General features: G+C 37.0%; 1 protein-coding gene across 5 annotated transcripts in view; it reads left to right on the forward strand.

The window, feature by feature from the left end:
- The window catches only part of LOC121380103 (rab11 family-interacting protein 3-like), a 104,037-nt gene that overhangs the window by 13,811 nt on the left and 63,606 nt on the right, over positions 1-26,620 (forward strand). For all 5 annotated transcript variants that reach the window (XM_041508861.1, XM_041508860.1, XM_041508859.1 and 2 more), the window contains exon 3: positions 9,332-9,387. In XM_041508861.1, the coding sequence (XP_041364795.1) occupies positions 9,332-9,387 (56 nt within the window). The remainder of the gene's footprint in view (positions 1-9,331; positions 9,388-26,620) is intronic.

Raw genomic sequence — 26,620 nt, forward strand, 5'->3', positions numbered from 1 at the left:
CGTTCCTTCTATAATGTGTCTGATTGGGTATTTACCTTTACAGAGTACGTTCCTTCTATAATGTGTCTGATTGGGTATTTACCTTTACAGAGTATGTTCGTTCCTTCTATAATGTGTCTGATTGGGTATTTACCTTTACAGAGTACGTTCCTTCTATAATGTGTCTCATTGGGTATTTACCTTTACAGGGTACGTTCCTTCTATAATGTGTCTCATTGGGTATTTACCTTTACAGGGTACGTTCGTTCTATAATGTGTCTGATTGGGTATTTACCTTTACAGAGTACGTTCCTTCTATAATGTGTCTGATTGGGTATTTACCTTTACAGAGTACGTTCCTTCTATAATGTGTCTGATTGGGTATTTACCTTTACAGAGTATGTTCGTTCCTTCTATAATGTGTCTGATTGGGTATTTACCTTTACAGAGTACGTTCCTTCTATAATGTGTCTCATTGGGTATTTACCTTTACAGGGTACGTTCCTTCTATAATGTGTCTCATTGGGTATTTACCTTTACAGGGTACGTTCGTTCTATAATGTGTCTGATTGGGTATTTACCTTTACAGAGTACGTTCCTTCTATAATGTGTCTGATTGGGTATTTACCTTTACAGAGTACGTTCCTTCTATAATGTGTCTGATTGGGTATTTACCTTTACAGAGTATGTTCGTTCCTTCTATAATGTGTCTCATTGGGTAGTTACCTTTACAGAGTACGTTCCTTCTATAATGTGTCTCATTGGGTATTTACCTTTACAGAGTACGTTCCTTCTATAATGTGTCTCATTGGGTATTTACCTTTACAGAGTACGTTCCTTCTATAATGTGTCTGATTGGGTATTTACCTTTACAGAGTACGTTCCTTCTATAATGTGTCTGATTGGGTATTTACCTTTACAGAGTACGTTCCTTCTATAATGTGTCTGATTGGGTATTTACCTTTATAGAGTACGTTCCTTCTATAATGTGTCTGATTGGGTATTTACCTTTACAGAGTATGTTCGTTCCTTCTATAATGTGTCTCATTGGGTATTTACCTTTACAGAGTACGTTCCTTCTATAATGTGTCTCATTGGGTATTTACCTTTACAGGGTACGTTCCTTCTATAATGTGTCTCATTGGGTATTTACCTTTACAGGGTACGTTCCTTCTATAATGTGTCTGATTGGGTATTTACCTTTACAGGGTACGTTCCTTCTATAATGTGTCTGATTGGGTAGTTACCTTTACAGAGTACGTTCGTTCCTTCTATAATGTGTCTGATTGGGTATTTACCTTTACAGAGTACGTTCCTTCTATAATGTGTCTGATTGGGTATTTACCTTTACAGAGTACGTTCCTTCTATAATGTGTCTGATTGGGTATTTACCTTTACAGGGTACGTTCCTTCTATAATGTGTCTCACAGACCTGTCAACCCTCCCGGATTCCGCGGGAGTCTCCCGGTATTTGATCAAATCTCCTTTCGCCTGTGCGGGAGACAGTTTCTCCTGTTAAATGACATTTTTGTAAGCATAAAAAAAAAATCGAATCTCTTTTGTCAAAATAACATAAGGGAAGTAACTCTACCTTTTTTTTCTCATTCGGAAAATGTCGACTACTTTCGTTTTCTGAGAATGTAACAGGCCGAATTGTCCCGACTGTTTAACCTTTGCCGAAGTGAGAATTGTGGGATAGCCTATTTATATTGTTAAAAAAGCACATGGAGTTTATAAAATGACATGTTATTATAATGTTTGTTGTCATCGTAATGGCTACGAAGCGTGTTGCCGCTAATTCAACAGGCTGTGTATTGACATTCAGTGTTGCATAAAACAAAACAAAAAAATATCCAATTTAGTTCTAATAACACCTCTGAATTGTAAAATGTCTTCCCACTGGATTACATAATGCAACTATGACGAATCGTATCTGCCAGACTCCGAGTTGACAGCGATACACACGATGCATGTTAAAATCACATGTCACAGCAAGACAACGAAAATACCAATTAGCTGTATAAACATACTTGTATCAGTTAATTTTGTATGTTTGTGCAGTAAAATGTTGGTTATAAGGGTACTCTTCAAGAAATTATTTTTGTACAATTAAAAAATGTTGTGTTTGACATTGACATAAAGCTACTCACTGAAATGGGTATAATTCCAGTATATTTCACACGATGTCCGTAATGAGGTTTTACTTATGATTAATGAAAATACAGTGTTTATTGCATCATTATAATGATTTTAAATAAGTACCACGCCACCGTTCCTCATTATAGTAAAAACTGAATATTAATTTATAAGATTTATATAAATTTGTCTTTGGTACTTAGGTACACTAACCACAAATGATAATGTAACGCAACCTGTAAGGCTGTAAGTGTAATACCGTAAATGTACTAATTAATTTTTTTTTTTTTAAATATATGTATTAAATCATAATAATATTTAAACTTTAAAAAAAAAAAATGCCAAGATCTAAGGTTAAGAAGTATATATATGACATTATATAGTATTCATATAACTTATTGTAATAATGTTTTTTTTAAATCTTGCGATTTTGGGTTATTTTGTGTGAATTTAAAAAATCTCCTGCTTTTTGACAAAATCTCCTGCTTTTTCAACACACACCTCCTGCTTTCTCTTGACTAAAGGTTGACAGGTCTGGTCTCATTGAGTATTTACCTTTACAGAATACGTTCCTTCTATAATGTGTCTCATTGGGTATTTTCAGTTATTTTAGTTTTTATACCCTATGGTTTATCTACTGTGTCAGGCAAGCTGTAGTCAGTGCTAGAGTTGTTATTCTTTAGAGTTAGTTTCATGCTTATGTCCAATTAAGGTTCAAGCATGCCATCCTGGTCACACACATCAGCTATTTGTGCTGTCTGTCCAGGACAGAGTGTTAGTGATAGAGGTCAGTGCAGTGGCCTTACACCTACTCACTGATCACATATTTACCTTTGTTTGACACCCAATAGTCGATATCTATTTTTGTGCTAGGGTATCACTAAACATTCTGCGTTCGCTTTATGCACAGTCAGTCTAGGATCGATCCCTGTCGGTGGACCTATTAGGCTTGTTCTTGTTCCAGCCAGTGCTCCACAACTGGTGTAACAAAGGCTGTGGTATGTACTATCCTGTCTGTGGGATTGTGCATAGTAAATATCCCTTGCTGCTAATTGAAAAGAGTAGCCCATGAAGTGTCGAGAGCTGGTTTCCTCCATTAATATCTGTGTGGTCCTTAACCATATGTCTGACGCCATATAACGTAAATAAAATGTGTTGAGTGTCATTAAATAAAACATTTCCTTCCTTCCTTCGTTAAACATTCATTCATTCATTCATTCATTCATTCATTCATTCATTCATTACATCTACCCACTGAGTCATCAAACTTATCTCAGTGGAAGCCAGTACCAGGATGCGAACTCAGTACCTACCAGTCTTGTAACCACAACACCACTGAGGCTGGTAGTGGTAGGGTGCTTGTCTTCATGAAGTACTCTTAGTGGCTGGAATGATCAGTGGATTCTTTAGGCAGGTAACCTGTCTTAATAATTTGTTTTTCTTTTCCTTGCCTGCTAAGCTGGGTTGAGACCAACGAGGTTAGGATTATGTTGTCATGTTTGTGACACGGCAATCAGTAAACTTCCACATTTGTTGACTTTCTCAAACTTGATCCAGTTTCAATATTTTGAAATAACCATTTGGAGGAGGTGTGGCTTTAAAGTTTTAACATTTGTACAGGTAACAGTGACCACTGAGAAGAGCTCGCACTGGAATTCATTTCACTTTAGCTAATTTTCACACATGTACAATATTTTCTTGAAAATTATTACAAAGTGGTTAATAAAAAAGAAAGAAAAAAAAAGAGGAGCCAAAGAGTAAATGTTGTAGCCACTTTGTTTAAAAATTAGCATTTGGCTAATTTGGCCATGTTCTGCTGGGCTATAGTGGAGAATCAATAGTCTCTACTCCACCCAGTGCTGTAGTGAGATGTATTTTGGTACAGAGTATTTTATGTTTTGTTAAAAAACAAACACCCATCCCTCCAAAAAAAATATAAAAAAACCCCCACACACACACAAAAACAAAATGACAGCACTTGCCTACAGCCTTGTTGCTGTATAGTATGCCCTTGCTACATGTACCTTGCCTTGATCAAGAAACATTGATGTGCCTATAGCTGCTGAATATTAAAGCATATTCACCCCAGGTCCAACCTTTGAGTTTGCTGGTAATTGGGTTTGAGGCAGGAGGGCTAGGGGTGATATTTATATGGGGAGAATAGCCGTGATGTTGTACCAACTCCCCACCCACCCCCAGTTCTAACATTCCCCCTTCTCCCTATAGGTGCAATAATATAAATGATTATGCCTACAGCCTTGTTGATGTACCCTCTTCCCACTTTGTCAGGGTGGGTGAACATACATGATTCATTCAGTCATTCATTCATTCATTTAAACTTATTTTCATGCTTATATCTAATTATGGTCCAAACATGCTATCCCAGGCACACACCCTCAGCTATCTGTTCAGGACAGTAAGTTAGTGGTTAGTGGGTGGGAGCCGGTAGCGGGAGGTGAACCCAGGACCTATCAGCCTTATGTACTGAGGCCAGTACAAACCTGATTGTGTCTGCAGCCTTGGAGTTATACCCCCCTATTCCCAGGGTGGAAAAACATACATGATTATGTTGACATCATACCCCCTTTCCACCTTGTCAGGGTGGACAAACAAACATGATTGTGTCTAAAACGTTGTTGTGATCATACCCCCTTCCCACCTTGTCAGGGTGGACAAACATACATGATTGTTGTCATCATACCCCCTCCCCACCTGGCCAGTATGTCCAGTGAGTAGATTAGCAAGCACCAGGTGAGTTACGTAAGCTCGTTGCTCTCTCTTTGTTTGGACTCTGATAGTTGACAATATGCATGCAGATTCAGGTATGTAATCACCTCTCACCTTCTGCTGTGGGATCAAAGCTTACACTCAGAACCCGATCTCTGCCAATGCAACATGGAGGATTTTACTGATGGTGCTCCTGGTCATACTTGATGTGGAGGAGTTGTAGATGTGGTGTACATGTGGTGTACATGTGGTGTACATATATACAGGATGGTTTTCAGTGGAACTATGACTGTTGTAAATGGACTGTCAGTGTGTGCCTGTGCTTTACCTACACAGCCAACCTGAACAATGTGTAATTGCTTGTTCTATATTTTTAAAAAGCTATGGCGTGCAATTTCAAGAATTTTCGGCCGGAAAAAGCTGATAAAAAATTGTGAAAAGAGATGTGGTAAAGCTATGTTTTTTTAATATTGTTTTGTTTTATTTGATATTTGTGACATATCATGCATAACTGACATTGTTTTATTTGATGTCTGTGACATATGCATAACTGACATTGTTTGATTTGATGTCTGTGACATATCATGCATAACTGACATTGTTTTATTTGATGTCTGTGACATATCATGCAAAACTGACATTGTTTGATTTGATGTCTGTGACATATCATGCATAACTGACATTGTTTGATTTGATGTCTGTCACATATCATGCATAACTGACATTGTTTTATTTGATGTCTGTGACATATCATGCATAACTGACATTGTTTGCAATTACAAGTAAAAGAAATACAATGAAACCTCTCAAAACTGGACCCTCTGTAAACTGGAATTCACTCAAACTGGATGTTTTACAGGGTTCCTTTTTAAACATCAGTACAGGACTTAACCTCTCTAAACTGGATACCGGTTTAGAGGGGTTTCACTGTAAGTTGAAGAATACTGCAGCCTGGATAATGTTACTAATTAGATCAAGACACTGTAGGTCTGTTTCCTACAGGCAGGACAAAATCCACTGGCCATGGAATATCGGCATTAGTTCAACCCGTACCCCCTTTCAATGGTTAGGGTAGTTTTAGGTATAGGGTTAGGGTTAGTCTTTAGAACATTTGATATGGAGGGGTACAGGTCAAACTTTTTCCTGGAATATCTACTGGAATGAGAAATATAGTTATTTGTGGGGACCACTGGCCCATAATACAATAGCACTAGCCCATGATATTTTATGTTATCATTAATTCACTAATTAAGTAATTAATATTTTATGCTGGAGAATTTGTTTTCATCATTCAAAAGTTGGGGCAGCATTTAGCTGTCAGTTGAATGTTTGCTTGAGGTGCTTACATCGCAGGATCGAACCACCTCAATGTATCCATTCAACTGATTGGGGGTTTTCTCATTCCAACCAGTGCACCACAACTGGTCATTAAGGAAGGAAGGAAATGTTTTATTTAACTACGCACTCAACACATTTTATTTACAGTTGTATAGCATCGGACATGGTTAAGGACCACACAGATATTGAGAGAGGAAACCTGCTTTCACCACTTCATGGACTACTCTTTTCAGTTAGCAGCAAGGGATCTTTTATATGCACCATCGCACAGACAGGCTAACACATACCACGGCCTTTGATATACCAGTCGTGGTGCACTGGCTGGAACGAGAAATAGCCCAATGGGCCCACCGATGGGGATCAATCTCGCACCGATCACTCATCAAGTGAGTGCGGCAAGACTTCCAAACGTTCCCGCATTCAGTTCATTCAGGCCTAGGGTTAGGGTTAGTGATAGTACATGTATTAGCATACATGCTGGGTCAGGCTTAGGGTCAGGGTTAGTGATAGTACATGTATTAGCATACATGCTGGGTCAGGCTTAGGGTTAGGGTTAGTGATAGTACATGTATTAGCATACATGCTGGGGAGTTTGGAAGTCATTCAGTTCATTCAGGCTTAGGGTTAGGGTTAGTGATAGTACATGTATTAGCATACATGCTGGGGAGTTTGGAAGTCATTCAGTTCATTCAGGCTTAGGGTTAGGGTTAGTGATAGTACATGTATTAGCATACATGCTGGGTTGGGGTTAGTGATAGTACATGTATTAGCATACATGCTGGGTCAGGCTTAGGGTTAGGGTTAGTGATAGTACATGTATTAGCATACATGCTGGGTCAGGCTTAGGGTTAGGGTTAGTGATAGTACATGTATTAGCATACATGCTGGGTCAGGCTTAGGGTTAGGGTTAGTGATAGTACATGTATTAGCATACATGCTGGGTTGGGGTTAGTGATAGTACATGTATTAGCATACATGCTGGGTTGGGGTTAGTGATAGTACATGTATTAGCATACATGCTGGGTTGGGGTTAGTGATAGTACATGTATTAGCATACATGCTGGGTTGGGGTTAGCGATAGTACATGTATTAGCATACATGCTGGGTTAGGGTTAGTGATAGTACATGTATTAGCATACATGCTGGGGAGTTTGGAAGTCATTCAGTTCATTCAGGCTTAGGGTTAGGGTTAGTGATAGTACATGTATTAGCATACATGCTGGGGAGTTAGGAAGTCTTTCAGTTCATTCAGGCTTAGGGTTAGGGTTAGTGATAGTACATGTATTAGCATACATGCTGGGTTAGGGTTAGTGATAGTACATGTATTAGCATACATGCTGGGGAGTTAGGAAGTCTTTCAGTTCATTCAGGCTTAGGGTTAGGGTTAGTGATAGTACATGTATTAGCATACATGCTGGGTTGGGGTTAGTGATAGTACATGTATTAGCATACATGCTGGGTTGGGGTTAGTGATAGTACATGTATTAGCATACATGCTGGGTTGGGGTAGTGATAGTACTGGGTTGGGGTTAGTGATAGTACATGTATTAGTGCTGGGTTGGGGTTAGTGATAGTACATGTATTAGCATACATACATGCTGGGTTGGGGTTAGTGATAGTACATGTATTAGCATACATGCTGGGTTGGGGGTTAGTGATAGTACATGTATTAGCATACATGCTGGGTTGGGGTTAGTGATAGTACATGTATTAGCATACATGCTGGGTTGGGGTTAGTGATAGTACATGTATTAGCATACATGCTGGGTTGGGGTTAGTGATAGTACATGTATTAGCATACATGCTGGGTTGGGGTTAGTGATAGTACATGTATTAGCATACATGCTGGGTTGGGGTTAGTGATAGTACATGTATTAGCATACATGCTGGGTTGGGGTTAGTGATAGTACATGTATTAGCATACATGCTGGGTTAGGGTTAGTGATAGTACATGTATTAGCATACATGCTGGGGAGTTTGGAAGTCTTTCAGTGAATGCTTTACAACTGGGCTATGTCCCACTCCAAACAACTGGTCATCAAAGGCCATGGTATGTGCTTTCCTGTCTGTGGAAAAGTGCATATAAAAGATCCCTTGCTGCGTTCGGACAAATTTAACAGGTTTCCTCTGTTGACTACTGTTGAGTCAGAATTATCAAATGTTTGAAATCCAACAGCCGATGTGCTCTAGTGGTGTTGTAAAACTTAAACTTCAGTTGAATGTTATTTCTTCACATGAACCAATTTGGATTTTTCCCATTCCAACCAATGTTCATTGTTCTATCATTGTTGATCTACATGGAGAGTAATAAATATTCTGTTCTTTTAATATGGTGAATGGTCTGTTTAATTAGGACTGAGCCAGTAAAATCAAACAAATCTATTATTTCCAGAATTGTACACTGTATCTTTGAAACTGACCTGAATAAAAAAGAATATTAGACTAATGACACCCCATCACCATTTAATGCCATGGATTTCAGGTACACGTCTAACACCTGTAAAACTGGCAGAGATTTCTTTTTTAATGACATCGCTAGTCTTTAGAGAAAACATGCTGCTTTTTTCCATTAGAGCAAGGAATCTTTTATATTATATGCAATTTCACAGAGTCTTCAATATTTCATACCATTTTTTAGTCACTGGTTGGGATGGGAAAAAAACAGTCAGAGAATGGGTCCACCATGGGGGTTCGATCCTATAACCAAAACACCCCAGGTGAGTGCTAATCTAATTAATATTAATCCCACTCTCATCTAAAGAAAAGTCACGGCTCCGGTACAGGTGTTTATACAAGAGCAGATTAATTTGAGCAGAGATAACCCGCTGACACTAGTAGTTAATTTAGTAGTCCAAGCCAGTCCCACCCCAAAAATAAATAAATGAACACATAAAATAAATGGTCATACCTAATACACACAGTCCACACATTGTGGCAAGTTGACCTGCACAAATGGGGATAGGATTACGTTTTGGGGTAAGTTGACTTGTTTCATTAATACAAGCATCTTGTTTGTTTATGGCAAGAAGATATTTAGTAATGAGACTGGTAAATTGTTGTTAATAATAATCAAGACAGGAATGCTTTAACATTTTAATAGCTTCATTTTTAAAAGAAAAATCAAATAAATTTTTCCTTCTTTTGCTTGCAGTTCAGATCCATGATTCATCATTTAAGAAGGATATCGAAGACATTTCGTATATTCAGGTACGGTTCTACCTAACACGTTTACACTATATTATACATGCATATTAGACCATTGCTGTGTATTACTAGCGCAAACTATTTAGTGAAGTTTATGAACCCGTATTTAGAGGATACATGTATATATACTAGTAACATGTGGTGCAATGTGTGTACGCTTTTTAATGTTTTGATATTGCTTTTTTCTTGTTTTGATGTCAGTGATTTTATTTTTACAGATTTAGTTTAATTTGTTTTAAAAGCTATGATACACTTATTTTCACTTTCAGAAATGTTACAGTGTTGCATGATAGCCTCCTACAATTTTTAGCAAAGAACCAGTTAGATTCCTCCTTACAAATGTTTTGATTTAAAAATTAGGATTTTGTTTCTTGGACAACCCCAATCATAATTAATAATATTACAGGTCACACAATTTTTTTTTGAACTATCAATCTGTTTGTGTGTTAAGATTCTTGTGCAGGGATTTTTGACTGTGGTGAGCAAATTTATATTCTCAACCAGAAAATATATTTTTAAAACATTTGCTTCAGAAGGGGATTTTCACCCCCAAAAACCCACCCACCCACCTGTGCATGCATGTGTGGTGTTTTATGCAACCTCAGATTTATGCAAACAGCTAATCAGAGTGGTGGTGAATCATTATGTTGTAAAATTAAAAGAACTTAAGGATCACCTATGCCCCATTTTATGAAGTGATCTTAGCACCAAGATCACTTCGTAAAATGGGGCCCAGAACTTTATTCAGATAGGGCTGGGATTTAGCTCAGTTGGTTCAGTGCTCGCTTGAGGAGCTTGCATCACAGGATCGAACCACCGCGGTGGATCCATTCAACTGATTGGGGGTTTTCTCATTCCAACCAGTTCACCACAACTGGTCAAAGGCTATGGTATGTGCTTTCCAGTCTGTGGGAAAGTGCATATAAAAGACCCTTTGCTGGATTGGGAAAAATGTAGCGGCTTTCCTCTGATGACTACATGTCAAAATTACCAAATGTTTGACATCCGACAGCCGATGATTAATAAATCAATGTGTTTCAGTGGTGTCGTTAAACAAAACAAACTTGTTTTTAGTCTGATGTTTTGCACAGTACATGAGTAGTAAAATTGTAAAGCACTGGTTACGTAAATATAATTCACATAATCAAACAATCGGTTACCAAGGTAAAAATCAAGTGAACTGACCTGTTGTTACCTAGCATTTCGAAATATTGTCACCTGTATTAAATCAAGTGAACTGACCTGTAGTTACCTAGCATTTCGAAATATTGTCACCTGTATTAAATCAAGTGAACTGACCTGTAGTTACCTAGCATTTTGAAATATTGTCACCTGTATTAAATCTTATTAAAATGTAATTACAAAATAAATATACTTTTGTTGATGTTATTAGGTACTCTAAAATATGGCTATTGCCGAATGCACTATGCTAAATTATGTATTTACACATGGTGTATTCTAGAGAAATAATGGTTAAAAGTTTGTAATGTTATTTACATAGGGGTACAGGTTCCCATTTTTGTAGGGGGCCAGGATGGCTTTTGACCAAATTAAACAAAAATGACAGAATCTGGATAGTAGAGGGTAGAATGATAGAAAATACATAATTTTTCCCAAATATCTGTATAATAATTTTTGCCCAAATTTGAGGTTTTGCTCTAGCACTAAGAGTCTCGTATGCTTATGGTTGGTTGATTGCAACAGGAAACTTATAACAAAATAAGTGACAACAGTTTCATTGCAATGTAATTGATTTCAACTTATTTTCGTGCTTATATCCAATTAAGGTTCAAACACGCTGTCCTGGACACACACCTCGGTTATCTGGTCAGGACAGTGGGTTAGTTGTTAGTTGGTTTGTGGTTAGTGAGAGAGAACGGTGTGTAGTGGCCTTACACCTACTCATTGTACCCATAAGAACTCGCTCGATGGTTGGAGCTGGTACCGGGCTGTGAACCCTGTACCTTCCAGCCTGTAGTCTGATTGCTTAACCACGGCACCACCGAGGCCAGCATCCTTATCAATACAACCAGAGTGATGAGACATTGTAATGTAAATATAGCCACATTCCAGTGTAAGAGTTGTAAATATTTATAAATCATATTGATAATGCATGTACTCTGCAATGTAAACATAGCCACATTCCAGTGTAAGAGATGTAAATATTTGTAAATCATATTGATAATGCATGTACTCTGCAATGTAAACATAGCCACATTCCAGTGTAAGAGATGTAAATATTTATAAATCATATTGATAATGCATGTACTCTGCAATGTAAACATAGCCACATTCCAGTGTAAGAGATGTAAATATTTGTAAATCATATTGATAATGCATGTACTCTGCAATGTAAACATAGCCACATTCCAGTGTAAGAGATGTAAATATTTATAAATCATATTGATAATGCATGTAGAGATACTCTGCAGTGTAAACATAGCCACAGTCTAGTGTAAGAGATGTAAATATTTGTAAATCATATTGATAGAGGTACTCTGCAGTGTAAACATAGCCACATTCCAGTGTAAGAGATGTAAATATTTATAAATCATATTGATAATGCATGTAGAGATCCTCTGCAGTGTAAACATAGCCACAGTCCAGTGTAAGAGATATAAATATTTATAAATCATATTGATAGAGGTCCTCTGCAGTGTAAACATAGCCACATTCCAGTGTAAGAGATGTAAATATTTATAAATCATATTGATAGAGGTCCTCTGCAGTGTAAACATAGCCACATTCCAATGTAAGAGTTGTAAATATTTATAAATCATATTGATAATGCATGTAGAGATCCTCTGCAGTGTAAACATAGCCACATTCCAATGTAAGAGATATAAATATTTATAAATCATATTGATAATGCATGTAGAGATCCTCTGCAGTGTAAACATAGCCACATTCCGGTGTAAGAGTTGTAAATATTTATAAATCATATTGATAATGCATGTAGAGGTACTCTGCAGTGTAAACATAGCCACAGTCCAATGCAAGAGATGCAAATATTTATAACGCATGTATACGTTGTTGCAATCGGTTTTAGCCATTCATCATGAATGGTTGTTATATTACTGCAGATGAAATTCAAATTGGTCATTACAAAGTTTTAATTATAGTTGTTAACCTATATCTGTTGTGTTCAAAGTGCTGATCTAAAATGGATTTACTGAAATGGGTATCAATTTATTCATTGTAATGTAGAATAACAGACATATTTTATACAAGGGCTATGATACTGATGTATTGAAGGGACAGAGTCGAGGTTTTAAACACTAAGGCATATTTTCACTATTAGAGCCGTTTATGATCACTGAAATCAAACATTACTTATATTTTATTGTTTAAATTATCCATTTCTGTACAACCGAAGTGTTTCTCGTCATCCTGTTGTTTCTAATATCACAAATTGCATTTTTCATATTTTTAAAAAAGCACGTGTGTCTGAGAAATAGTTGTTATTGATTCGAGTTCTAGTCTATTTTTCAAGGATATTTCCCAGTTTTAACGTCACAGACTCTTATTTCACTCTGTTGTAACTTTATCCAAGTGTGTTACAGGTTGGTAGATGGCCTCAGACCACAATTAATTTCGCTATATGTTTCTATATAGCCTTAGTGGCTATAACATTTTTATTAATATCAGCAGGCCCGTGAAGTTTTGTATGTACCTTTGCCTGCATGGGGGACACATACCCTGAAAAGGACAACCCCTGTTGTCCAGCTCTTTCTCCCAGCATATTGGTTTAAACAGACACACCCTCTAAACCAGGCCGGAGTACACCCATTTTACACAAAAAGCACTACTTTTGCATGGGCAGGAATTACCACAAACAAGTCTCCAATGTCAACAAGTTACACATGTTTACAAACTACATGCTATCCCCTGTCACTTCAGTCAAACAGTTGCCACTTCATAGCTGTCTGCCATGAAATAATCACAGTCAAACAGCAGACTACTTGCGCGGTCAAACTTCCGGATTTTGGACAACCAAATGGGAAGATAACTGTAATCTGAGGCCTATCAGTCCATTTTTTCCCCTAAAAACTGGCCCACACTAATGCATTCCAAAGATATACATATTAAAGCAATGCTCAGTAAGTATCGGTATGTCACCTTTAAAATGAGAGTATACAGAGGCTGTGTTAAAACACCTACCACAGTGCCTTGCCATGGCCAATTTTAGCAATGGAAACTTGAGGGACACCAACTTCAAAATGTAATAACTTTATAAAATTTTGGAATTTCTTCATACAATGAGCAGCTATTTTTTCTTCTACATATGTTCTATCTGCACAGTGTTGTCTTGGAAAGATTTTGAAATATTTAAAGGAAAAAAAATCAATCATTAGATTTTACTTCATTTTTAATGAAATATTAAACTTAAATTAAAAATTTGAAAAACAAAAAAATCTAAAACTGTAAAATTTTGCATTTTAGATATGATAAGTGGAGGCTTAGTAAAGATATGGTGACTGAATTCATGATACATTATTAGAAATGTGTCAGAGGGATGGTGAAAGTCACAAAATAGGGGCCATTTGCAACAAATGTTTACACACTAATTTCAGGGGAAATTAGACATGATAGGTCTCATATTCAATTTTGAACTGCTGTATTTACTTAATCTACTTCATTTACTGTATTAGACATGTAGCCACTTTGTAAAAGGCAAAACAGTCCATATAAATGCATATTAATATGAATATGCCCTACAGATATTACTTAGGTATACACCATAATATGTTTTTTGTTGACGACAACTTTGAAAATGAAGATTTTGTCACAAAATGCTGATATAAATCCTACCAAGAGGTACTTGCACCATATTTTTCAGTTTCCAGTGATAACTGTTAACAAGTGTAGTCATGTGCCAGTGTCTGGGATACCTCAGTGTAGTATTTCTTGATTGGAAGGATGTTTGTAGTAATGACCACTGAATATGCATTATGGATTATTCTGCCATATGTATTACAAGCCAAATGTTAACCTTTTTGGCACATTTTCTGCAATAAACTTGACAAGTATACCAGCATCTGATTACTGAACACAATAAATACATTCAGACAGCATAGAATATTAGCCTATTAGATTTTCTAAGGATAAAAGACCATTTTTGAAAAATGACTGAAGTGTGTAATTTACATAAATGTAGGTGAAATGTATTATTAGAGTACTTAATCTTGTTAAAAACTGTATACTATTTATTTAAAGTGTTTAATTACATTTAGTAGTGATATATTCATTATATTTGGATCTTCTGTCCAATTGCAATAATTGAGAAACTCATTAAAATTCAATATGTAAACAAAATTAAAATCTCAATATTGACTAACAAAATCCAACTTTTGCTCTTTTTTTACCAGATTATTAGCTCAAAACTGTTAAAAAATATTGCAACAACCTGTAGTAACATCAGAGGTCATTTTATGCTATTTTGGAGGATATTGAAATTTAAAAGTTGAAAATTTTAATTTTAATTTTTAATAAATTCAAAAAAAATGTTTTTTAATTTAATAAAATATTTAGAAAATAAATAAATTAGTTTTCATATTCCTTGTGGTATGCACAATCAGTCAGTGTAATTTCACCTCTCTGGTTATAATACTTTCATCAGAATCAAGCATTTAACCGGTGTAATGTGTGAACTATATCAGGCCTCAGACCACAATTAATTTCGCTATATGTTTTCTATATAGCCTTAGTGGCTATAACATTTTTATTAATATCAGCAGGCCCGTGAAGTTTTGTATGTACCTTTGCCTGCATGGGGGACACATACCCTGAAAAGGACAACCCCTGTTGTCCAGCTCTTTCTCCCAGCATATTGGTTTAAACAGACACACCCTCTAAACCAGGCCGGAGTACACCCATTTTACACAAAAAGCACTACTTTTGCATGGGCCGGAATTACCACAAACAAGTCTCCAATGTCAACAAGTTACACATGTTTACAAACTACATGCTATCCCCTGTCACTTCAGTCAAACAGTTGCCACTTCATAGCTGTCTGCCATGAAATAATCACAGTCAAACAGCAGACTACTTGCGCGGTCAACCTTCCGGATTTTGGACAACCAAATGGGAAGATAACTGTAATCTGAGGCCAGATTAATTAAACTTAGTGTCCATTTTTATAAGTTGAAACTAGGGTCTGCACCTTTAAGTGCCCAGTATTACGCAAGCAGTGTACACAGTTTAAGATTAATGTGTTACGTCTGATATATGCAATTCATAGGTAAATGTGGCATCTTTGCTTTATGTATGATAGCTGGTTTTCTCAAAGTCCTTAATAAATAGGATAGTTATTGAGATTAAAGTGTTACGTCTGATATATGCAATTCATAGGTAAATGTGGCATCTTTGCTTTATGTATGATAGCTGGTTTTCTCAAAGTCCTTAATAAATAGGATAGTTATTGAGGTTTTGGGGGTTTTATCAACATCACTAGAGCACATTGATTTATTAATCATCGGCTGTGTCAAATAATTGGTAATTTTGACATATAGTCTTAGAGAGGAAACCTGCTACATTTTTTTCAATTAGTACCAAGGAATCTTTTATATACACCATCCCACAGACAGGATGGCACATACTATGGCCTTTGATATAGCAGTCGTCGGGCACTGGCTGAAGCGAGGAATATCCCAATGGGCCCACCAACAGTGCATGAAGCGAGCACTTTACCACTGGGCTACGTCCCGCCCCAAACATGATAGAGTGTCGGTTTCAAATAGAAGCCATTTCTGTTTTCCCACCCATTCCCATTTGACAGTCTTGGAATCGTTCTCCAGATAACCTAAGATATGTTCATAAATCAATTCATATACAGTGAAACCTGAACAAATCAGAATCCCGTCAAAACCAGCTAAGTTTCATGGACCCGAATTGTCTAAATTCTATGAATGTCAGCATCTAAACACCGGATTCTGTCTAAATTCTATAAATGCCAGCATCTAAACACCGGATTCTGTCTAAATTGAGTAAATACTAGGTCCCCGGCATGATCCGGTTTAAACAGGTTCCACTGTAATTACTTTGTTATATTAAAAACAAATGAAACTTATCACAATAACTTAAACAGTGGATCCGGTTTAAACAGGTTCCACAGTAATTACTTTGTTATATTAAAAACAAATGAAACTTATCACAATAACTTAAACAGTGGATCCGGTTTAAACAGGTTCCACTGTAATTACTTTGTTATATTAAAAACAAATGAAACTTATCACAATAATTTAAACAGTGGATCCGGTTTAAACAGGTTGCACTGTAATTACTTTGTTATATTAAAAACAAATGAAACTTATCACAATAACTTAAACAGTGGATCCGGTTTAAACAGGTTGCACTGTAATTACTTTGTTATATTAAAAACAAATGAAACTTATCACAATAACTTAAACAGTGGATCCGGTTTAAACAGGTTGCACTGTAATTACTTTGTTATATTAAAAACAAATGAAACTTATCACAATAACTTAAACAGTGGATCCGGTTTAAACAGGTTGCACTGTAATTACTTTGTTATATTAAAAACAAATGAAACTTATCACAATAACTTAAACAGTGGTGTGTATTTTTGTACATCCATTTGGATATATATGATAGCTCTTCATGCTGTATTAATTTTTTATAACTTTAACAACATTTTTGAGACTGTTTTGACTTTAAATTTAAACTATTTTTGAAATTCTAAACATGGCCGCTGCTCATACTCCAGATATGATGGTGATCCGTGTCAACAGCATACGCACGCTATCTCCAGAATTGTCGCACAATGACACATTAAAGAAATGTCTTCCGACTGTCTCAAAGAATGACAACAATTTCCATGTTTGTCCTAGACCGAGCAAACAGCTGAGTGATTTGCCTGCGTGTTGACAACCAGTCAATGAATGAATACTGCATGTGTACTTCATAGACTGGTTTTCGAGTCCGTGCAAATGCAAAAAGTGTACCATGTGTTTTTGTTCTCGTGTGATATTACCGCCCTGTGAACGAGAATCACATTGTAATTACGTGCGGCTCGCATCTTGCAGTCTGTGTATATATAATGCACTTGTTAATGTTTCCGTGAGCACCGTTATGTAAGCAGGGTTTTTGTTGGGGGTTTTTGTAAATGTTGCACAAGGAAATGTTAATTACTTTGCACCATGTGGATTAAGAGACAACTCTGTAAATGTTGCACAAGGAAATGTTAATTACTTTGCACCATGTGGATTAAGAGACAACTCTGTAAATGTGAAGATGATGGTGATGAGTTGAGTGCATAAAGAAAAGTTACCAAGACTGTTTATGTCTTAAATGCATGTAACTACAAACATATACAATTCTTAAACACCTACATTTAATAAAAACAGGCTTTGAAAATTCAGCACATATTATTTATTACTTAACATTTAGTGAAATATCAAAATATCAATAAAATAAAAGTGTTATCAGTCACTCAGTGATGATAAAATATTTTAGGATGACAATTTCACTGTTTCACTCTAAAATGTGTTATCGTCACTGTAGAAAGTGTTATCTTCACTGTAAGAAAGCTGGAATTCTTTTGCTGCTGGCATTTTAAAAATAAAGGTAAATTGTCAAAAAGTTGTATAATAAATAGAAAATTTCATGTTTTTTGTCAAATATGATTTATATCTCATCTCGTGAAGTTTGCAATCATATCACACTAGTCGTGATGAGATATAAATCATATTTGACAAAAAACATGAAATATCCTCTATTTATTCTTTGATCATCTGTGATTCACTAAATGTTTTTGTTTTTATGTAAAATAACCTTTCAGTTGTCCAACATTTTGTTTTTAAGGATTCCACCAGAATTGTACAAATGATGTAATGTAGGTAGTTTGGGATTTCATTTCATAATCTGGTGCTTCCAACCAAACATCTAATACTCACATAAACACACATTCCTGCTATATCTGCAGAATTTGGCAGTGATTCATGAGTGCATGTCATCACAGTGTCCAAATACCCATTGAGCTCTGTCCAGAGCACAGTTGAGATTTATCAAACCAGTCTTTCTTGAGACAAAATTGTAACATCATGGAAAATGGCTGTCCCATAGACAAAATGCCTTAAGAGCTTACTTCATGGCCTAGATAAAACATCCTTTGATCTCGGTGTTGACCAGAGATACAGGTTTGAATGTGTTGATGTATTTGTCAGTCTTAACCTAGAATGCTATTCTTTTAAATGAGTAGGATAAGTACAAACATAAATTATATCATTAGTAGGATAAGTACAAACATAAATTATATCATTGTCAGTCTTAACCTAGAATGCTATTCTTTTAATTGAATAGGATAAGTACAAACATAAATTATATCATTAAATGATATAATTTATGTTTGTACTTATCCTACTAATGATATAATTTATGTTTGTACTTATCCTACTAATGATATAATGATATTAAAAGAATAGCATTCTAGGTTAAGACTGACTGAATGACAAATACATCAACAAATGACTCATTTATTAGCCTTCTTTTGTTGTCTGTAAAAGATAAAAAGGATATTCACAACACTACTGTGCCTGTGACAGTTTTCTGTCCAAGATATGAGTTTCCACTAACTGTCTAACACTGAAACACCTAGCACATCACAACCAACAATACGGTTTAGATTTTTTGGCCAGTATAGCTATCAACCTAATGAACTTGATCTGACTGCAGACATTTTGAGATAAGAAGATTACACTCAATCTGATGATAGACAACAGCTTAAGTCTTCACAGGTCACTTTTCTTCTCAAGTGTACTGGTAGTTTGTTGTTTAACAACACCACTAGAGCACATTGATTTATTAATCATCAGCTATTGAATGTCACACATTTGGTATTTCTGACATATAAACTTAGAGAGAAAACCAGCTATATATTTTTATTAGTAGCAACATATCTTTTATATGCACTATCCTACAGACAGGATAGCACATATCACGAACTTTGATATACCAGTCATGGTGCACTGGCTGGGTTGAAAAATAGCCCAGTGGGCCCACTAACGGATAGCAAGGATCTTTTATATGCACCATCCCACAGACAGGATAGCACGTACCATGGCCTTTGATATACTATTCGTGGTGTACTGGCTGAAATGAGAAACAGCCATAGGGCCCACCAGTGAGAAATAGCCATAGGGCCCACCAATGGGGATTGATCCTAGACTGACTGTACATCAGACATGCTTTACTACAGGGCTTCGTCCCACCCTAAGTGTACTGGTAGTCAGTTGGGTATCACAGTTAAGCTGATCTGGATGTATCAGTCAGGTGTATTGTCACGCTTTGGGCATAAACATAATGGACGTATTGACAGTAATTGCTGTAACTATGATAGGAATAGCCATAGATCATGGGATTTAAAAATGGCAGGGTTGTTTTTTTACGGCAGGATAAAAATTATTGCTGACAGTTGAAGTGATTATTTTTGGTTGTTAATTTGTGTTTATTTGTTGCAAAAGTTACTGTTTTAAAACTGCAGCAGAGATCCTCATACATTACCAGAACAAACAATATCATCATAATACACCAGACCTGCACAGAAAAAACAATGAAGGGAGTGATTAATTGCTCCCCTGAGCCATATTAGTTATTACCATATCTATACCATATTAATTCACATGCTAACAATGGCTAAAAATTACTCTTGTTGAACTAGTCTCAGAGGAGTAGTGGGGAGCAAGAGGGATGCACATTATTGTAGAGATGAGTTGTAGCTCAGTGGTAGAGCACTTGCATGAGGTCAATAGAAGTTGTTTTTTGTTTCATCCCAACCAGTGTTCTGTGATTGAAATCCTCTCTGTGTATTTCTTCTCTCCCTCCCTCTTTATCTGTCTTTCCCTCCCTCCCCCCTCCTCCCTCCCTCCCTCTCTTTCTCTCTCTCCTTCCCTCCCTCCATCTCTCTCCCTTTCTCTGTCTCTTTCTCTCTCTGTCTCTTTCTCTCTCTGTCTCTCTCTCTCTCTCTCTCTCTCTCTCTCTCTCTCTCTCTCTCTCTCTCTCTCTCTCTCTCTCTCTCTCTCTCTCTCTCTCTCTCTCTCTCTCTCTCTCTCTCTCTCTCTCTCTCTCTATCACAGCCCAATCCAATGTTGAAATAGCCATATATGTTAGACACCAAATAGCCATTTAAAATGTACTGACATGTCATTAAACAAATATTCCGTTTCCATTTTAATTGCTGAGTTCTGATCATCCCTTTCATATCACTACATCGCTTTCCTTCTGTTCAGTTGCTAAGAGCATAACAACAGGAAGTAATATTTATAAAACTGACCACCGAATTGGCCAGTCATTTCTCTCGGCCTACGTCACAGGAAATGTTATTAGATACTTCCTCAATCATCAATGAAAGCCTTTATTGAATATTACCATAGCTAATCTCACCTTTATCTCAACTAAAGTTGAAATAAAAACATTGTTCTTCATATTATGCTATTTTACATTGATTTAGACCCCACTAATGAAAATTTCATACTACGTTCATTTCTTTATAATTTGGACCTGTGTGGCAGGAGATATGTTAGCAGAAGGACGTTCCATCGATCATATTGACTGATTATTTGTAATCTGTCTGACAGGTATTTTTACAGGTATCTTTTAGCATACCTGACAGGTGTTTTTTTGCAGGTATGTTTCAGTTCATGCTTATTGATTAGGGTGATCAGCATAACAGGAAACAGTTTATGAAAAACAAGCATGTTTTGTTGTTAGTCTCGATGTATCACAGCTGCAGAAGTGGAAATATCTCACTCGTACAAACCAAAATCTATTTTGTCCACGAGAATTTCTACTAGTCTGTCAGCCTGCAGCACAATATAGCATATTAATATTGTAATAAAAACTTCACTTCAAATGATCAGCAATTAACACCAAAACATGTTAAAGAGACCTACCCTAGTTTTTAAACACTACGATGTATTGTTCACAATTAAAGTCATTTTTGATAATTTAAATTAGAAGTACTTACATTTTATTATAAATTTAGATTAATAATTTTCGTACACTTTAAGCAGTTTTCATAATTCTAAAAACATACATTTGGCTGAGAAGTAATGGTTATCGAGACAAGCTCTAGTTATTTTTAGATGGTATTTCCCCATTTAAACATCACAGATTTCCGTTTCTCTCTGTTATAACCGTATCCAGATGAGTTGCAGGGCCCCATTACACAAAGCGATCTTAGCACTAAGATCATCTTAAGTCCATTAGGTAGTTATGCGTTTAAGGTGATCTTAGCGCTAAGATCGCTTCGTGTAACGGACCCAGGTATGTAGATTAAGTAAACTTAGTTTCCATTTTCACAAGCTGAAACTAGGGTCTGCACCTTTAAATTAACCCTTTCGTAGTAAGAGAGAGTGTGATGCATTGTCAGTTTAATTACGATGTGGACGTGATGGCACGTTGCTATTAGTTTGATATCACAAAAAGGCTCAGTCCATGATGACATTTCTGTACATAAAAATGTAAGATCTAATTTTTTATTTCAGCTTTCGCTTGTAATATAGTAGATCCAGCTAAAAATAAATTCCTTACTTGAATAGTGGATCAGAAAATAGTTTAAGGTCAAACTGCATTTAGCGAGCAGAGTAATAAGGGATGTGATTTTTCAGCTGTTTATCTGATTTCAGCTTCTTCTTTTTTTTGGGTTTAAAATGATTTTCACAAAGTAGACAGGATTTGATCAGAAATGGTAAAAAATTGCCTTTATTTCGGAATAATAAAGAGTTTTGAGCTTTTTAAAAATCAAGATTAACTTAGGTATCCCATCCCTGAGTAGTACTTTGTGTACCCTGTCACCTGAGTAGTACTTTGTGTACCCTGTCACCTGAGTAGTACTTTGTGTACCCTGTCACCTGAGTAGTGCTGTGTACCCTGTCACCTGAGTAGTACTTTGTGTACCCTGTCACCTGAGTAGTACTTTGTGTACCCTGTCACCTGAGTATTACTTTGTGTTCCCTGTCACCTGGGTAGTACTTTGTGTACCCTGTCACCTGAGTACTACTGTGTACCCTGTCACCTGAGTAGTACTTTGTGTACCCTGTCACCTGAGTAGTACTTTGTGTACCCTGTCACCTGAGTAGTACTTTGTGTTCCCTGTCACCTGAGTAGTACTTTGTGTACCCTGTCACCTGAGTAGTACTTTGTGTACCCTGTCACCTGAGTAGTACTTTGTGTACCCTGTCACCTGAGTAGTACTTTGTGTACCCTGTCACCTGAGTAGTACTTTGTGTACCCTGTCACCTGAGTAGTACTTTGTGTTCCCTGTCACCTGAGTAGTACTTTGTGTACCCTGTCACCTGAGTAGTACTTTGTGTTCCCTGTCACCTGAGTAGTACTTTGTGTACCCTGTCACCTGAGTAGTACTTTGTGTTCCCTGTCACCTGAGTAGTACTTTGTGTACCCTGTCACCTGAGAGGGGCGGGACCTAGCCCAGTGGTAAAGGATTTGCTTAATGCGCGGTCGGTGTAGGATTGATCCCCGTCAGTGGATCCATTGGGCTATTTCTCGTCACAGCCAGTGCTCCACAGCTGGTGTAACAAAGGCTGTGGTATGTACTATACTGTCTCAGGAATGGTGCATATAAAAGATCCCTTGCTGCTAATCCAAAAGAGTAGCCCATGAAATGTAGACAGCAGGTTTCCTCTCTCAATATCTGTATGGTCCTTTGCCATATGACTGAAAATAAAATGTGTTAAGTGTGTCGTTAAATAAAACATTTCCTTCCATCACCTGAGGTGCTTGGATCAGAGGATCAAACCCCCTCAGGGTAGCCATTCTCTGATTGTTATTTTCCTTCCATCTCAACCAGTGCCCCTGACTGGTTTATCAAATGGCATGGCATGTGCTGTCCTGTCTGTGACACTGACTAATCACCAATAATTGGATGTCAAACATTTGATAATTTTGACAAGTAGTCTTCAGAGGAAACCTGCTGTGTCTTTCTATTAACAGCAAAGTATCTCTTACCAATATATGCAGTCCCACAGACATGACAGCACATACCAGTCATGGAGAACAGCAGTTGTTTTTCTGAGTTGTTTGTGTGTTAGCATTCACTGACAATGCAGCCAGTGATAAAATAAAAGTTAAAGTTTGTTTTGTTTAACAACACCACTAGAGCACATTTGATTAATTAATCATCAGTTATTGGATATCAAACATTTGATAATTCTGACCTGCTACATCTTTCCATTAGCAGCAAAGGATCTGTTATATGCACTTTTCCATGGACAGGACAGCATATACCACAGCCTTTGATAAACCAATCGTGGAGCACAGAGATTTTCCGAGTTATGTGTTAGCACTCGGCGACACTGCTGCCGGTGAGAAGAATGTTGTTTTGAGGCTGGTTCACATATTGTTTGTGCGAGAGGACAAACCCGGTCAGGTCTATTGATTTTAGCTGTAAATATTTCAGTCGAAGGCTTATACGCTTCTGTAACAGTGAACACATGTCGCACTTTGTATACTGACTCAACAACTTCATGATTCACGTCATAGATATTTAAGTCTGGTGGGCAAACACCAAGAATATATTTAGAACCATTCACATTTAGAAGTGTTCACATTTAGAATTGGTCGCATTCACAGTCAACAACTATTTTTCATAAATGTATTTATAATTCTTATGTCATAATTCTAGATCCTTTCTGTATTTTAAATTGTTACTTTTGTTTTCGTAGTTATAATTGATTCAGTGCTGTTTATTATTTTAAGTAAACATTGTAAATACTATTCAGCTGTTGATTATTTTAAGTGAACATTGTAAATACTATTCAGCTTTTTAACAGCTATAGATGTGCTTTATGACGACATAACTGTAGGAGGTGGGTGGTAAAGGGGCAGCTGTTCTCATAAAAAAAACAATTCTGGAGGTGTGTACATTTTGCATCCTTCATTTTATTGATATATTATATTTAAAAACGTGATACATCAGTAAATTATTTATTTACCGTTTTATTTACACAAATTTAACATTATAATTAATAATTTTGTTAAAACTGCCTCCCACATCAACCCCATATGATCACACCAGGAATAGCCCAGAGCTAATAATACATGTAATCAAAAGAGTCTGATATCTTGATATACGGTCAGTCTGCTATTATAAATGGTAGTCCACCTGTTTTCTATGAACTTACAGTACTGAAATGTTGCGGGGTTTTGTGCTATTTTAGCATGCCTTCTGTACACTTTCTCTTGATAACCATCACAATTATATTCATTTGCATATGTTTAATTATGCTTTTGTGTTCACTTAGGCTAAATAGGTGCCTTAGTATTTAAATGTTTGATCATTTACACTTTGTCATGAATGTACAATTTTTTAAAGAGGTTAAATTATCCTAGATACTGGTTTTGTTTTCACAAATTGTGCCATATAAGTCCATAAATATTAAAACTGCTCCCAGATATCATAAATTCACAAGTCATGTTATTGTTGTGTGAATTTCACTCCGTTAATGGCGTCCATTTGATAGCATCATATACTGCTGGGCAACAGTCTGAGACACATTGTGTATTATCACTTTAACAAAAGAAAAAGAAAGAAAGAAATCTTTAGCTCAAGGTTTTTGTACCAACCATGTTCACGACGTATATCAACAGACAGGGTAGTACAACCAGTGCCTTTGATATACCAAAGTCATGGTGCACTTGGCTTTCCCCCTGAGAACCAGTGTTCAGACTGGTATATCAAAGTCCATCAGTGATGGGGTTTTCGATCCAACCAGTGTTCACGACTGGTATATCAAAGTATGATCAGTGACTTGGGTTTTCCCCTGACCCAACCAGTGTTCACGACTGGTATATCAAAGTATGATCAGTGGACTGGGGTTTTCCCCAGACCCAACCAGTGTTCACGACTGGTATATCAAAGTATGATCAGTGACTTGGGTTTTCCCCTGGGTGGTCCAGTGTTCACGACTGGTATATCAAAGTATGATCAGTGACTTGTGTTTCATCCTTTAACCAGTGTTCACGACTGGTATATCAAAGTATGATCAGTGACTTGGGTTTTCCCCTGACCCAACCAGTGTTCACGACTGGTATATCAAAGTATGATCAGTGACTTGGGTTTTCCCCTGACCCAACCAGTGTTCACGACTGGTATATCAAAGTATGATCAGTGACTTGGGTTTTCCCCTGTACCAACCAGTGTTCACGACTGGTATATCAAAGTATGATCAGTGACTTGGGTTTTCCCCCTGTACCAACCAGTGTTCACGACTGGTATATCAAAGTATGATCAGTGACTTGGGTTTTCCCCTGTACCAACCAGTGTTCACGACTGGTATATCAAAGTATGATCAGTGACTTGGGTTTTCCCCCTGTACCAACCAGTGTTCACGACTGGTATATCAAAGTATGATCAGTGACTTGGGTTTTCCCCTGTACCAACCAGTGTTCACGACTGGTATATCAAAGTATGATCAGTGACTTGGGTTTTCCCCTGTACCAACCAGTGTTCACGACTGGTATATCAAAGTATGATCAGTGACTGGGTTTTTCCCCGTACCAACCAGTGTTCACGACTGGTATATCAAAGTATGATCAGTGACTTGTGTTTTCCCCTTACCAACCAGTGTTCACGACTGGTATATCAAAGTATGATCAGTGACTTGGGTTTTCCCCTATCAGCATACAACCAGTGTTCACGACTGGTATATCAAAGTATGATCAGTGACTTGGGTTTTGCCCCTACCAACCAGTGTTCACGACTGGTATATCAAAGTATGATCAGTGACTTGTGTTTTCCCCTGTACCAACCAGTGTTCACGACTGGTATATCAAAGTATGATCAGTGGGTGGTCTTTGTACACAGTGTTCACTATCACTTGGGTTTTCACCTGTACTGTCTCACCACCAACCAGTGTTCACGACTGGTATATCAAAGTATGATCAGTGACTTGGGTTTTCCCCTGACCCAACCAGTGTTCACGACTGGTATATCAAAGTATGATCAGTGACTTGGGTTTTCCCCTGTACCAACCAGTGTTCACGACTGGTATATCAAAGTATGATCAGTGACTTGGGTTTTCCCCTGTACCAACCAGTGTTCACGACTGGTATATCAAAGTATGATCAGTGACTTGTGTTTTCCCCGTTCTAACCAGTGTTCACGACTGGTATATCAAAGTATGATCAGTGACTTGGGTTTTCCCCTGTACCAACCAGTGTTCACGACTGGTATATCAAAGTATGATCAGTGACTTGGGTT

This window comes from Gigantopelta aegis, chromosome 8 (genome assembly GCF_016097555.1).
Source record: "Gigantopelta aegis isolate Gae_Host chromosome 8, Gae_host_genome, whole genome shotgun sequence".
NCBI lineage: Eukaryota > Metazoa > Mollusca > Gastropoda > Neomphalida > Peltospiridae > Gigantopelta > Gigantopelta aegis.